The sequence below is a fragment of the Rhipicephalus microplus genome, chromosome 1, assembly GCF_043290135.1.
Source record: "Rhipicephalus microplus isolate Deutch F79 chromosome 1, USDA_Rmic, whole genome shotgun sequence".
Classification (NCBI taxonomy): domain Eukaryota; kingdom Metazoa; phylum Arthropoda; class Arachnida; order Ixodida; family Ixodidae; genus Rhipicephalus; species Rhipicephalus microplus.
Genome location: NC_134700.1, coordinates 292,688,494 through 292,702,149, shown reverse-complemented (window position 1 = coordinate 292,702,149; position 13,656 = coordinate 292,688,494). Strand labels below are relative to the sequence as shown.

General features: G+C 44.1%; 1 protein-coding gene across 7 annotated transcripts in view; it reads left to right on the top strand.

Moving 5' to 3' along the window:
- LOC142763602 (uncharacterized) overlaps positions 1–13,656 on the top strand; it is a 122,345-nt gene that overhangs the window by 77,872 nt on the left and 30,817 nt on the right. For all 7 annotated transcript variants that reach the window (XM_075865154.1, XM_075865153.1, XM_075865155.1 and 4 more), the window contains 7 exons: positions 4,965–5,090; positions 5,524–5,634; positions 7,204–7,403; positions 7,494–7,689; positions 7,771–7,951; positions 8,401–8,533; positions 10,665–10,870. In XM_075865154.1, coding sequence (XP_075721269.1) covers positions 4,965–5,090; positions 5,524–5,634; positions 7,204–7,403; positions 7,494–7,689; positions 7,771–7,951; positions 8,401–8,533; positions 10,665–10,870 — 1,153 coding nt within the window. The remainder of the gene's footprint in view (positions 1–4,964; positions 5,091–5,523; positions 5,635–7,203; positions 7,404–7,493; positions 7,690–7,770; positions 7,952–8,400; positions 8,534–10,664; positions 10,871–13,656) is intronic.

Genomic DNA, 13,656 nt, shown 5'->3' with positions numbered 1-13,656 from the left:
TTGAGTTTATAGCGAGAATAAATGAATTTTGGTCGTTGTATCGTGCTTATTAGAGCTATAATTAAAGCTTGCAGCAAAGAGCGCACAAGCCGCAAATATTGTGGCACGGCCCCTTTAAGGCCTGACTACACATGTGCGTTGAAGCCCACCAGCGCATAACTTTCCGACATGACATTGTGCACTCTCTTTATGGAGAGGGTGCGAGAAGTTGTAAAGACTGCACTCTTTTTTTATAAATGTGATATGCATATATTGTAAGTGCAATAAAATTGGTCATTTTTGAAAATTTTAGAGTGAAAAATTTCAACTTCGCATGCTGCTTTGAGTCCTTGAAAAACTTGCAACGGGTCCTGGAAAGTCCTTAAATATCTTTGAATTTTTTGTTTTGAAAATGTGTATGAATCTTGTGTAGGTTGTAGGTTCGGTCCCTACCTGTGACAAGTTGATTTTTTTATTCAGTTCAATTTTTTTTATGCTACAATTACTATACTACAGCTCCAACACACAGGTAGTATCCTCTGTGCCTTTGTTAGCTTCATTGTCTGTTGGTTTTATTAGTCATAAGTCACATTGCTCAAGGGAGGGGCAGACAGATTAGTATACAGAATATCAATAAGTCCTCACTATACCCGCATCCCATGAGCATTTGGAATGTCTTAAATTGGTATGACTCTGGGAAAGCACAAGCCTCTACACTGAACATTACAAAGGCCATTGCGCCAGTAGTCTATCAAGTCAATAAACCACACCACAACTTTCTATAGTTTTGGTGCTCCAAGAACTTGACTGAATCATCACCACCATCTGCATGACTGCACCCACTGTGGGGCAAAGGCCTCTCCATGTTTGCCAGTCAACCTGCTCTTGTGCTTTCTGCTGCCACGTGCAAGCTTTTTAATCTCATCTGCCCACCTCTCTTTCTGAAGTCTTACCTGTACATGGTTCCCCTCTTCTGTCTGGCTGGCTGGTGCGCGCCCAGCAGTGTGCCACCTGTTTCCCATCTTTCTTCCGCATTTGGACGTCGTGAAGCTTTCTCAACTCGCGACTCAAAAAAAAAAAAAGACGGAATGCGTTTTGCCACAACAAAATGCTGCCCCCAGAAATCCGCTCTTGGACGCACATCTTTGAAGCCATGCATGAACTTTAATCGCATTAGCACAGGAATAAGGTTTAACGTGGCTGCGCACCCGACGCACCTCAATGGTCAATACACATTCCCTGCATCGTTCTTCAAACATCTAAACACGTTCATGCGAGGGTATTGAAACCGCGAGAACAGCTCCCTTGCATATGCGCTACTTGCCCGGCCCATGTTCATTGCTTCTTCTTGAATTCAATTATGATATCCTTAATCCCCATTTGTTCCCTGACCCACTTTCTCCCTTTCCAATGTCTTGAGGTTACACCTATCATTCTCCTTTCCTTTGCTCGCTGTGTTGTCCCCGATTTCAGTTGAACCCTCTTTGTAAGCTGCCAGGTTTCTGCCCATAGGTAAGTAGCAGTTAAATGCAGCTGTTATATATCTTACTCTTCAGGGATAGTGGTAGACTACCAGTTATTATTTGAGAAGCCTTGCGATTTTAATTTTTCAAATATTTCGCTCTCATGGTTTGGCTCCGTAATTATTACTTGTCCTAAGCAGACATATTCCTTTACAACTTCCATTGTCTCACAACCTATTGCAAAGTGCTGTTTTCTGCAGATACTGTTGCCCATTACTTTAGTTTTATGCATATTAGTTTTCAGGCCTACTCTTCTGCTTTTCGTGTCCGGTTCAGTAATGATGCTGTAATTCATCCTCTGAGTTACTCATCAGTGCAAAGTCATCAGCGAATTGCAGGTTACTAAGATACTCTCCATTAACTATTGTTCCTATCGCTTTTCAATCTAGGGCCCTGACCTCCTGTAAACACGTGGTGAATAGCATTGGAGAGATTGTGTCTCCTTGCCTTACACCCTTCTTTATTAGGATTCGCTTGCTTTCTTTGCGAAAGACAATGGTGGTTGTGGAACTGCTGTAGACTTCTTCCCGTATGTTTATATAGGTTTCGTTGATGCTTTGATTATAGCATTGGAGAGATTGTGTCTCCTTGCCTTACACCCTTCTTTATTAGGATTCACTTGCTTTCTTTGCGAAGGACAATGGTGGTTGTGGAACTGCTGTAGATTTCTTCCCGTATGTTTATATAGGTTTCGTTGATGCTTTGATTCGGCAGTGCCTGCATAACTGCCGACCAAATCAAATGCCTGCTTGTAATCTATGAAGGCTATGTATTGGGGTTTGTTGTATTCTGCACGTTTCTCTATCACCTGATAGTATGACTATTGTTGAGTAGCCTGTATAAAATCCTGCTCTAAACTGGTTCATTGAACTCTAACATCGTCTTAACTATATAAGCTAATATTTTTGTAAGTAGCTTCAGACAACAGACAGTAAGCTGTCTGGCTTGATTTTTTTTAAAGTCCTTGACATCCCCTTTTTTATGAACTAGGCACTTTTTTTAATATTTTAGTAGCCTTCATATCACAAGACACTTCGTATACAGGGGGGCCAGTTTTGTTAACACAATCTCTCCACCATCTTTCCGCAGGCCTGATGTTACCTTAGTCTCACCAGCAGCTTTTCCTCTTAGCATTCCCTCTAAGGCTTTCTTTACTTTCCCTGTTGTTACTGGTAGGATGTCAGATTTCTTTGTGCTGTTACTACTTCTTACGATATCGTTTTAGTTGTCTTGGCTGCTGTACAGATTTCTGTAGAACTCCTCTGCTACCTCAACTATCCTATCCATATTGGTTATGATCTTGCCTATGTGCAGTTTTGCCTTCACAGCTTTTAGGCTTCTTCTGATTTTTATACCGCATGTTCGATTCTCTTAATACTAAAGCACCTTCTTATGTTGCCTACCTTATGCCTATTGGTTAACTTCGAAAGCTCAGACAGCTCTATTTTGTCTGTCGCATTTGAGGCTTTCATGATTTGACATCTCTTAACAATAAGATTTTACGTCTCCTGGGATTGTTTGCCTATGTCCTTTCTAATGAGTGCACATCTGCTGTTCATTGTGTCAACGCTATCGTCATTTATCTTGTTTGATGCCTCGAATCTATTCTGAAGCAATACTCTGAATTCTTCTACTATCACTCTCACCGTTAGTTCATTAATTGGCTTCTTTGGTATAATTTTTGTCTTTGTTCTTTTATATCTAGGTGAATGCGAGCTTTTTTACCATTTTATGGTTGCTGAATCAGATCTTTCCAACTACTTCCACATCCTGTACAGTGCCTGGCTGTGCACACAGAATGAAGTCTATTTCATTTTTACTTTCTCCATTAAGACTTCGCCACGTATATTTACCATTAGCCCGTTTCCTCAAGAAGGTATTCAAAATCCGTAAATTGTTAGACTTTGCAAACTCTAATAATAATTCCCCTCTGGCATTTCTAGAGCCGATGCCATATTCCCACACTGCATTGTCTCCAGCCTGTTTCTTGCCTACTCTGGCATTAAAGTCGCCGATAAAAATAGTATACTGTGTCTTTACTTCATTAACTGCCGCGGTTTCCTCGCTCATGCTGCTGATGCACGAGTTCGCAGTTTGACATCAGAGCGAGCGAAAGTGGCCGAACTCATTGGAAATTCACTCGCTTCCCCGCGTAAGCAACCGGAAAACTGCGCCGCAAAGTCGACACGAAAAAAAAAAAAAACAAGTCCTGGAGAATTCGCATTAGAGAATTCAAGCAAAAATACCAGCGTGGCCAGAAAACCACGCCCGCGCCCGCCGAAAACGTTTTCAAATTCGTTCTGCCCCTCGTATACATGTCATTCCCGCCGCTGCCATCGCTGCTTGAGATATACCATTTTGCCCAGTTCCTGATCATTGAAGTTCGTACCGAGTTATAATTATGCATACAAGGCACTAAAAGAAACTGTTTACACCTTTACGAATGTTATTTCGGAAGACACGCCAGCCGAAATGACATGAGCGCGGCGGTGACGGATTCAGCCGGCAATGCAAAAGCAAGACACATTCGGGCAAGCCGACCCTCTACTACCGCACATTCTTCTACTTCCGGTGTTATTGATCGTAATCCTAACCAGGCTCTCGACGACCGCGTCCCTGTCAAGGCTGTGAGCTTTGACGTGCCGCATGGGTAGTTCGCGATAGCGCCGACGCGCCCCACGGCCGATGCCTTTGTCGCCATGTTGATTTGCGGCTGGTTGGTGACATCACGTGGTTTGAAAGTTAGAGCAGCCGGTGAAGCCAAAGCCGTGAAGCAAAAAGGCGATACTATGCCATCGCGTAGCAGAAAAATTTGTCTCCGACCAATTTTTTCCCGGCGGTCTCGCGGTGTGTTTTTGCCTCGTTGTGCCGCTGGCATGCAGCGGTCAATCGGACATTCATATCACCCAGGGTGGCTGGGGAAGCTATTCGTATAACACCGAATCATGGTGTATTTTATATAATGCAGTTCATCCAAACCAACCTTACAATTCGTATCATCGCGAAATTTGCATCAACCCTAATCGTAATATTGAGATTCTACTGTATTAGGCAGGATCTTGAACTTGGTGCATGCTTTTCAACTACTTTGTAAAAAAAAGGTTTTTGTATTTGGCTGGTACACATGATATTGCAGTTCACGTATTGTGTGGCTTAAAAATTAAGTTTTAATTATTCTGGTGCCATTAGTTTGTTAGGGATATCGAAGACAATAGAAACATTTTACAGTTCCTTTTTCAGTGAGAGGATAATTGGTGACCACTGCAGAGCCCATAACCATAACCAGTTAATATATTGAGTGTGTTGTATTGTGTATGTGCACATCGGTGATAACATAAGTAAGCATACAGAATTAGAAGCCAATGGGCTGTATCCCCCCCCCCCCCCCTTTTTTTGTTCTGTCTTTAATTCCTGATGAACCAGCTAAATTCGCTTGGCATTTCTATTTCATCTGATGCTCAGATGGAAGAGGAGATTGAAAAGTTGAGTGGTGGATTGAAGAATCGAGAACACACATTGCTTCTAGCCAGGCTAATGGTCCGAGGAGAAGACATAGACACGCGGCAGCGACTCCTGAACATCATCAAGGTGGGCTCTTCCCTCTAACGTTTCCCATCTACTTTATGTCTTTTCACTCAGAAATAGGTCTCGCCCGGTTTTTTTTGTGCTGTTCCTGTAAGAGTGGCTAAATAACTACCATGGGATTTAGCTAATGGAATTTGTTTTTGTGAACCATTGCTACGAATTTTCCTCTGAATATTTTTTTTAATTGGGAGAAGTATGGACCTGCTGACCTGACATAATTGTAGTTGAAGTTTAGTTTGACTGAGATTCATCAAGCTAACTAATACATTCTGAATCTTGATGTCATTATACAGAAACATGGCATGGCAAACAGCGTTCATGGAAATCATGACACCACATAATTCTGATATTGAAGCTGTCATTCTGTGAAAGAGCAAGATGTCGCTGTCATTTCTACTTGGGAAATGGGATTTGTTTGTCTTTCTTGTGCTGACAGAACACAACAGAGACGGCTTGCCTTCGCTTGTTTCTGGATTACCATGGTCTTTCGCTGCTGTGGAGCTGGATGGCAGACATTCCCGATAACGAGCTTGCTCTCAAAGCCGAGGTAAAGTGTTGATGCTGCTTCTAGTTGGCTCTGTCAAATGCTTCAAAAGTGTTGCATTTTGTGTTTGGACTGACATGTTTATGTTAACGGTTGTAGATGTCTGTGTGACTTATGCATGCGCTCTCCATAAGTGCAGACACTGTGAACAGAGACATCCTATTTTTCAGAGAAAAAAGGGGGAGGTCATATCTACAGTGTCCGCTTTTGACCACATCCCCTATAGGATTTTTTGCTCATGTTTTAAATGAGGTGTTTCATGGCGTGTCTCGTGGTACCAAAACCTGACCTGTGTAAGCCTACTTAAGAAGTTTTCTGTACTTGGGCAAAGTCAGTGATCCCACTCCTGCGCCAACTGCACCAAAGTGCGCTAAATCAGATTTACTGCGTCATCCTGATAATATCAATGAAAATTGCGCCAAACTGTGCCAAAGTCTGATTTGGAAGCGTTTATCACCGGCAATAGCTACGCCGGTGTGTCAAGAGATGTGCATTTTGTTCTCGGGTCCACCAAAGTCACAATTGGGTGCCTAAAATTATCATACTGAATTAACAGCGATCGTGCATGCGTGCTAAGTAATCCACGATGCTATGTTTAGTGCCGGCACAACTTCTGTTGTGCAAGTCCGCTTAACGGTGAAACGCGCTCTCCGCAGGAGCATGGGACGTCTATAGTCCAATAGGAAAACGAAGTCTGTTATATCGTGTAGTTACAGCACAGAGAAATGAGTGCCGGAGGAGGTTGGCTTTATGAGACTAGCTAAATGACATCATGTCAAAGCTAGCAGTATAATCGGTTATGAATGAAAATGACTTTTCTATATCCTTCGAGTCATCTAAGGGAAATGCGGTTACGACTGTGTGTATCTGTAGTGTTGTACGTCACAGCGTTTATCTACCATATATACTGATAACCATACAGGTGTATAGAATGTTATGTCATGAAGCACAATTTTATTCTACCAGGATTCTGTTTATATGCTACGAAAATAATCACTGAACAACTTTTTCAGAATGGCCATCATAGTGATGCCATTATTTTAGCATCATCAGCTAAAATAGGGAGTGCTCCTAAGATGAGTGGCTTCATGAGATTTGAAATGAATGGAAATATTTCTAGCTCTTCAGAGAAGACAAAAGCCCCAAGATAATTATTCATGCCCTTGAATGTGAATGCAACTTGCTTCTCCCCCAGGATGTGAAGTTAGCTGCTCCAGATTGCTCCAAAATGAAAAATTTTGCTTCTCCGAAGTGCTCCAAAAACTAAAACTTCGCTGCTCCGACAATTGCTCCAAATCAGGAGACCTTAGTGGCATCACTGCAAAGTGTAACAGATAACTTTTGCATTAGTGCATGACACACTTAATCACTTCAGAACATTGTGTGTGACTAATGCCACTTTGAAGATATTGTATGATCATAATAGAGGTATTAACTTTTTTAGGCTTCTTAAGCTCCCCTTAAGATGTTTCATTTTTTAAATTGGTCTTCGCCGTACAATTTCCATTAAAAGGAGAAAATATTGTTTCGTTGCGTCAAATGATTATTGTTTCATTGTCAATTTTTTGGCAGATTCTGACGGTGCTCCGTCAACTGCCCATCCCCAACAAAACGATGGTGAAGGACAGCAAGGTGATGTCAGTGGTGCACCGGTGGGCATCTCAGCTGTCTGAGCAAGGGATTACAAAGGACTCTGACATTGCGCCACCACCTGACAAGCGGGCCAAGGTGACCAGTGAGGAAGCTGACAGCGATGCCTCAGAGAGCTCCGGGTGAGTTCCTGCTTCGTTTGCCCAGTAGGTTTTTCTTTGGGTGTTGGTCATGTGGATTTTAAGTGGTACTCTTCTTCTTCCTGTTGGCAGTGGTCAGACACCAGCATCAGCACCTGGTCAGCGCTCTCAGACTGGGTCTGTGGTCTGTTCTCCGGACTCTACAAACCTGGTTGAGAACGGCGACTCGACGTCGAGTGATGGGCCCAAGGATGAGCAAGGCACCAAAATGGCCAAGGATCTTTCCGAGCTTGCATCCACGCTTTTGGACTCATGGAGCTCATTAAAGGTACACATTCATAATTTGCTCTGCTTTCAGGACTGTCTAACTGTGATGTGCATTCTAACCGTGCCACATATTCTTGAGCAGGAAGTCTTCCGGATCCCTCGCCTGGAGCAACAGAAACGTCGCGAGGATGAGCGCGAGGCAGACAGGCGAGAACGAGAACGCAATCGTCAGCAGAAGAACCGGGAATCTTCTTTCAGTAGTCGAGACTCCAACTCTCGGCGCCGCAGTCCTCCATCAAGTAGCCGTGACCGCAGTGACAGAGGTAGGACACGGAACTTTGACCACTTTATTTTCCTGTAGTTTGTACTTTTCTGTAGCAGCAGGTAATACACAAGCCTGAATATCTTCACTGGCTTACCCTGCCAAATGTCTGTTTTACTAACAAAGTTATGGTGTCAAATAAAGCACAATATCCTCAAGTTCTTGCGAGTTTATAATTGCAGCATGTTAAATTGCAGTGATGTAGGGCATCTTGTAGGGCGTATGGTGTTGCTTCACGTCATCTGATGTGTTGTGCTTCATGCAAATGCCGAGGTCTTGTAGTGACATTGAATTACAACGGTTTGCAAGTTACGTTGCTATCAGATCTAAATAAAACTGGGCCCAGAAGCTTGTTGAACATTTAACATGTTAAAGCCTAATGGTCTGAATTTCTGAAGTCATTCTCGTGCGAGCAATCTTGTTTGTGCTTTTATGGCATATTTGCTGCAGACTATGAAAGGTCATCTGACCGTAGACGGTATTCTGCTTCACCTGAGCAAAGAGATGACAGGAAGCCTTACCATCGGTCATCAGACCATCGTCGCTTTGGCAGTAACAGTGGGAAGGACACCAAACCTAGAAAGTGAGTATTAGTACCTGACATGGCATCTGTTCTGTTGCATGCCCTTATGAAAGCCCGAGAAAAGCCATGATGAAAACTGGAGATCTTAAACATTCTTTTTCTAGGCCACCAAATGAATGGGCCTTCTTGGCCATATCACTGAACACTGGCTCTTCATATTTTAATGTTAATGGCCCAAACAGAGCCATAAGATTGGGCTTAATGCACCTGGAGGGGACTTTAAAAGTGCTAGCTCACTTTAAAGGGAATGAATAAAATAGCTTTAATGGTACATTCGGTTTCTACCATGCTCCATTTTTGTTTGCATTGAGAGGCCTCTCGGCTTTTGAGCCAGAGCAGTCGGAGAAGCCGCATGATTTCTGACAGGGTGCTTTGAGCGTAATTAATGAATGTGCTCCGAATTCTCTATTTCGATGAGCTGAATGTAAACCTATGCTGCCCAAAACGACATATCTTAAAGGCCAACTGCAGTGAAATTTGGCACTTGGCAAAAAGTCAATATATAGGTAGTCTAGCTAGAGGTGTAGTGCTGCCTGCCAAATGTCTCCTTCGAAATACGAGCACTTATCTTAGAAAAAAAACTTGTGAACGACGGTGTTTTTGAGACTGAAACTAGAAAAAACAACGCCATTACGGCTGACCGGAAGTGACGTAAACGACAGAAAAATCGTCTGCTCCACGCTGCTCGAGCACACACATTGCGGACGTGCCCCTTACCCCAAGTTAGTAGTTCACTATGCCCCTAGTTCACACTGAAGCGCCGCCGCTTTCTACAGCAAGCGAAATTCTCCTGCCACCGAAACGCGTCGTTCGCACCGGACACGCCTCGCGCCGCCGAATGTGCCATTTACCACGAGGCGAACGTGGGATGGATGCACTGTTACCCGGTTTTCGACGCGTCTCGCAAACGCTACAACGTTATTCAGTGGTCTAGACTTAGATTATTTTCTACGTAGAAAGCAAGGAGAAGCAGTACTGCTTACTTTGCTGGCAAGTCGCTGTCATGCATGAAGAGCAAAAAAAAGAAAACTGCTCACGCACTGCTCACGTTGGTGTGCTCTCTTACTCTGCAAGACTGCGACAAGCTCGGTTACGGCAACGACAAACTCTATCACCTGTTCCGCGAAAGAGGGACGTGAAGTAGGCACAGAGTTGGTTAAACTCCCGTTGGTTGCAACATTCAGTTACGTGCACTGCGACATGACAAGGAAGTGGGGCTTGGCCGCTATTTTTAAGAATTCCTTGACTACGCAGCCTACGGTGACGCATTGCGTTGGCATCTTACTGCAAAACTTTTAGAGTCAACCGTTTGCGAATGGGCATCACGCAGGAAAGAGAAATTCAACAGCAGAAAGAATTGCTCACAAGGAGCGACGCAGCGACGCTCTGTAGTATTCGTCATATCTGGTTTTGTCCGATTTGCCTGGGCACACTGCTAGAGCTCTGCGTCCTGCTTGCTTGCAGTTGGAGCACCAATTATAAAATAAATACGCAACTGCAAACTGCAAGATTTTTCACTGTCGTTATCGTAACTTATCATATATATATATACGTATTTATGGCTTTTTCCACCCAAGTAAAATTTGGTTTCAGTTGGGCTTTAATGGTATTATTTGAAGCATGACTAACTGAAACAAGTTTCTTTCTAGGGAGTAGTGCATGTTATCGTCAATAGCCTTAGGCCTCTTAAAGGTGTTCATTAACGTGGCGTTTTGGCCGTGTTGGTACATCATACTGTTGTTCTCCAGGGCACGAAAAAAAACACTGGTAGAGAAACACGGGACAGGTGCTACCCGCCTGTCCTGTCTTTCTCTGCGAGTGTTTTTTCATGCGCTAGAAAACTACAGTCTTAACATTTTGCACTTTTCACGTGTTTTTTTTTTTCTGTGTAAATAAATTTCTTACGGCATCTATAGTTGAGTGTTGGAGGTTGTGGCATCCGGGTCATGATGAAAGAGGCCATATCATGCATAATTCTCATCCTGCATTGATTGGTAATCATCAATTTAGGCATAGGGAAACATGACTATTTGCAAAAAGTGTTAACTACGCTGCCAGGCAATCTGTCCAAGGATTTTAACAATTTAAAAGGAGTGTGCAGTCATCTATACACGCTTGCTCCCATATGCAGGACGCTACTTCCGACACCACCTCGGCTGACAAAAGAAGAGCGTCGACAGCTGTTTGCACTGGAGGTGCAGCAGAGGGACCAGGAGGAGGCCCTGAGGCGACAATTCATGGTACCCCCTGCCACTGCAGTGCCGCCGGGCATAGTGATGCCTGCTCCCGCTCCACAGGGTTTTATGGGAGCACCGCCTGGAATGATGCCCATGCAAGGTGAGATGCAAGTGGCAGCCAAAACTTGTGGTGGCTGAATTGCTGCTGTGCACAAATAAGCTTGAGGTCTTATGTTTCCACCTTAGCTGCAACAGCTGCATTTCAATGAAGGTAAATGCAATAGGTGCCTACTCAAGTGCAAATCAATAATCCTCAGGTGATCATAAACTGTCAGTAGTCTCCACAATGCTTAATATCAGATTGGGCTTTTGGCTAGAGCTGTGTTATTAGCAAAATTTTAGGTGCGAAGCGAATTCAAATATTTAAGTGCGAGTGTGAATCCAGTCGAATATTTTTCGAACACTTTGAAGTGAAATTGCCGAAAAAAAATGTTGGGGGGATTTCCTAAGGATATTCTTAGAAGTTGGAAGCATCGAAGTGTTTTATTAAAATATAGGAACAGCACTACAGACTAAGACTGACGAAGGTAACACACACAGGGATCCCACTCCTGCGCCAACTGCGTCAAAGTGCGCCAAACGAGATTTGCTGCGCAACCTGATGAAATTGACGTAACCGCGCCAAACCGTGTATCTCGGGGCTCCGCAACCTGTGGCCTGAGGACGGCATGTGGCTTGCAGGGCAGTTTTATGCGGCTCCCGAAACTATCTCAGAAATCTTGCATTCGCTAGACACTGTAATTGCAGCAGTATTTAAATACCGTATTTACTCAATTCTACCGCGCCCTCGATTGTAATGCGCACCCGGTTTCCACGACGAAAAAAAAAAGAAAAAAGTAAGACATCGATTGCAACGCGCACCCATTTTTCTGGTTGGCCCGCACGATCACACTACTCGGGAAAACGACTCCTTTCGGGAGCGTCTTCCGTTTTAATATGAGGTACGGGGGAAGCTTGTGCCTATCTGACGTGCACTGCCGTCACTCTAGTTTTACCGTGGCCCGATGTCAGCACGCGAACTTGCTTCGCCCCTTTCTTCTCGCCAGTTGTGGTGCCGGTGCCAGGCATGTCGAAGTAAAGAGGTGTCTGATCGGCATTCCCGATTTGCCCAAGCAGGTAGCCGTTGTTGTGCTACAAGTTTAGGACGAACCTTTGAAAACTGTGAAGCTTTTCTTCCTACTCCTCCGCAACTTTTAGCATATGCCCGTTCGCCTTCCGAGGGAAAAGCCTTTCCTCTTATAAAGTTAGTTAGCCAGCACCTGCTCGCTTTAAACTGGCTCGGCATTAGCCCCTTTTCTAAAGCTAACTGCACAGCCTGCACTTGGAGCAGTTCTGTCGTCACGAGCCGCTGTGCCGCTCACTGCTCAATCTCATACTCGCCGAGCAGCTCTTCAATTTGCAGAAAACGACCCTGCTGTGGTCCACTGAAGCCTTTACGTGAATCTTTGCTGTCGCAATATTCTGCTTTTGTTTCCGCCAGTCCCGCACGCACATTTCGGGAACTCCGAACGACCGCGATGCGGCCCGATTTCGGTCCGTTTCGGCACACGTGATGACTTTTCCTTTAAAAGCGGCATCGTGGTGCACTCGTCGAGTTTTTGGAGTCGGCCCTTCCATGCCGTCGATGCTAATGCACTACCAGATCACGAACTCCTCAGCACACGTACGAATTGCCACACATGGGAAACACATAGGCAGAAATGGCTGATGCGCCATGCCGACGCACGTAGGGGGCGGCCATTTTGGAAATGCCGATGGCAATAGAATAACCGTATTCATTTTTTTTTTGTACTCGATTCTAACGCGCATCGCATGCGATTTATGAATTCACTTAACCGGAAAAAAGGTGCATGTTAGATTCGAGTAATTACGGTAACATTAAATAATGTTTTAATTACTGGAAACAGCAGTCGAGTCTAGTGGGAGAATTCTTTGCCCTCTTGCGAACAGGCTGTTGCCGCTTTCATAAATTGGCCGCCAGTACTTCTGGGGAGCAATGACATCTGCGGTGGGACCGCAACCAAAGCCAAGATTAGCGCATCTATAGCAGAAGGCTAGAGATAAGTCACTGTTTACGACGGTGATTGCAGTGGTGTTCTGCATTGGTTTACTCACGTACGCCAACGCCATATATATGTAGTCTAATCGCAAACGAAACCCGTTTGCAAACGAAACCCGGTTGTAGCAAAAAATACCATATTTACTCGCGTAATGAACACACTTTCTTTCTCGAAAAATAGGAGCAAAGTTAGCCATGTGTTTAATATGCGGGGCAGATTTTATGAAAACTTTTTTGGCATGAGCGAAATATGCTGTAATGCAATAAAATCACAGCATATCCACGAAGTGAGTGATGATCAGTGTGGAGAAGTATTGGAGGGTTTCATTGCTAAACCGTGAACCATCCACGAATATCGCCCACTACATTATCAAAGACGTGACAAACACTGTATATGTTTATACAAGAAATTTTATTATTCGTAAGTGGTAGCTTTACGTCGCTTCCGTTCTCCCTTCGTTATAACGGCTTTTTGGTCAGTGAAGTGGTGGATCGTATGGGGCGTAGTGGAATGTTTGCAAAGACGAAGTAGTGAGCAGTTTGCAAAAGGGGAACTATAGGCGGTCACGTACAAACAAGTAATGAGCGCAGTGAGACAATCTATGGTTCTTTAACGCGCACCTAAATACAGGTACACGACCATCTTGCATTTCATATCGACTATTTCTCCACAGTATTTGCTTTATGGTCGGTGAAGTGGTGGATAAGTGATGGGGCGTAGTGGGATGTTTGCAAGAACGAAGCAGTGCGCAGTTAGCAAAGGTGGAACTGTAGGCAGGCGGTCACGTACGTACGTACATACATACATACATACATACATATACACA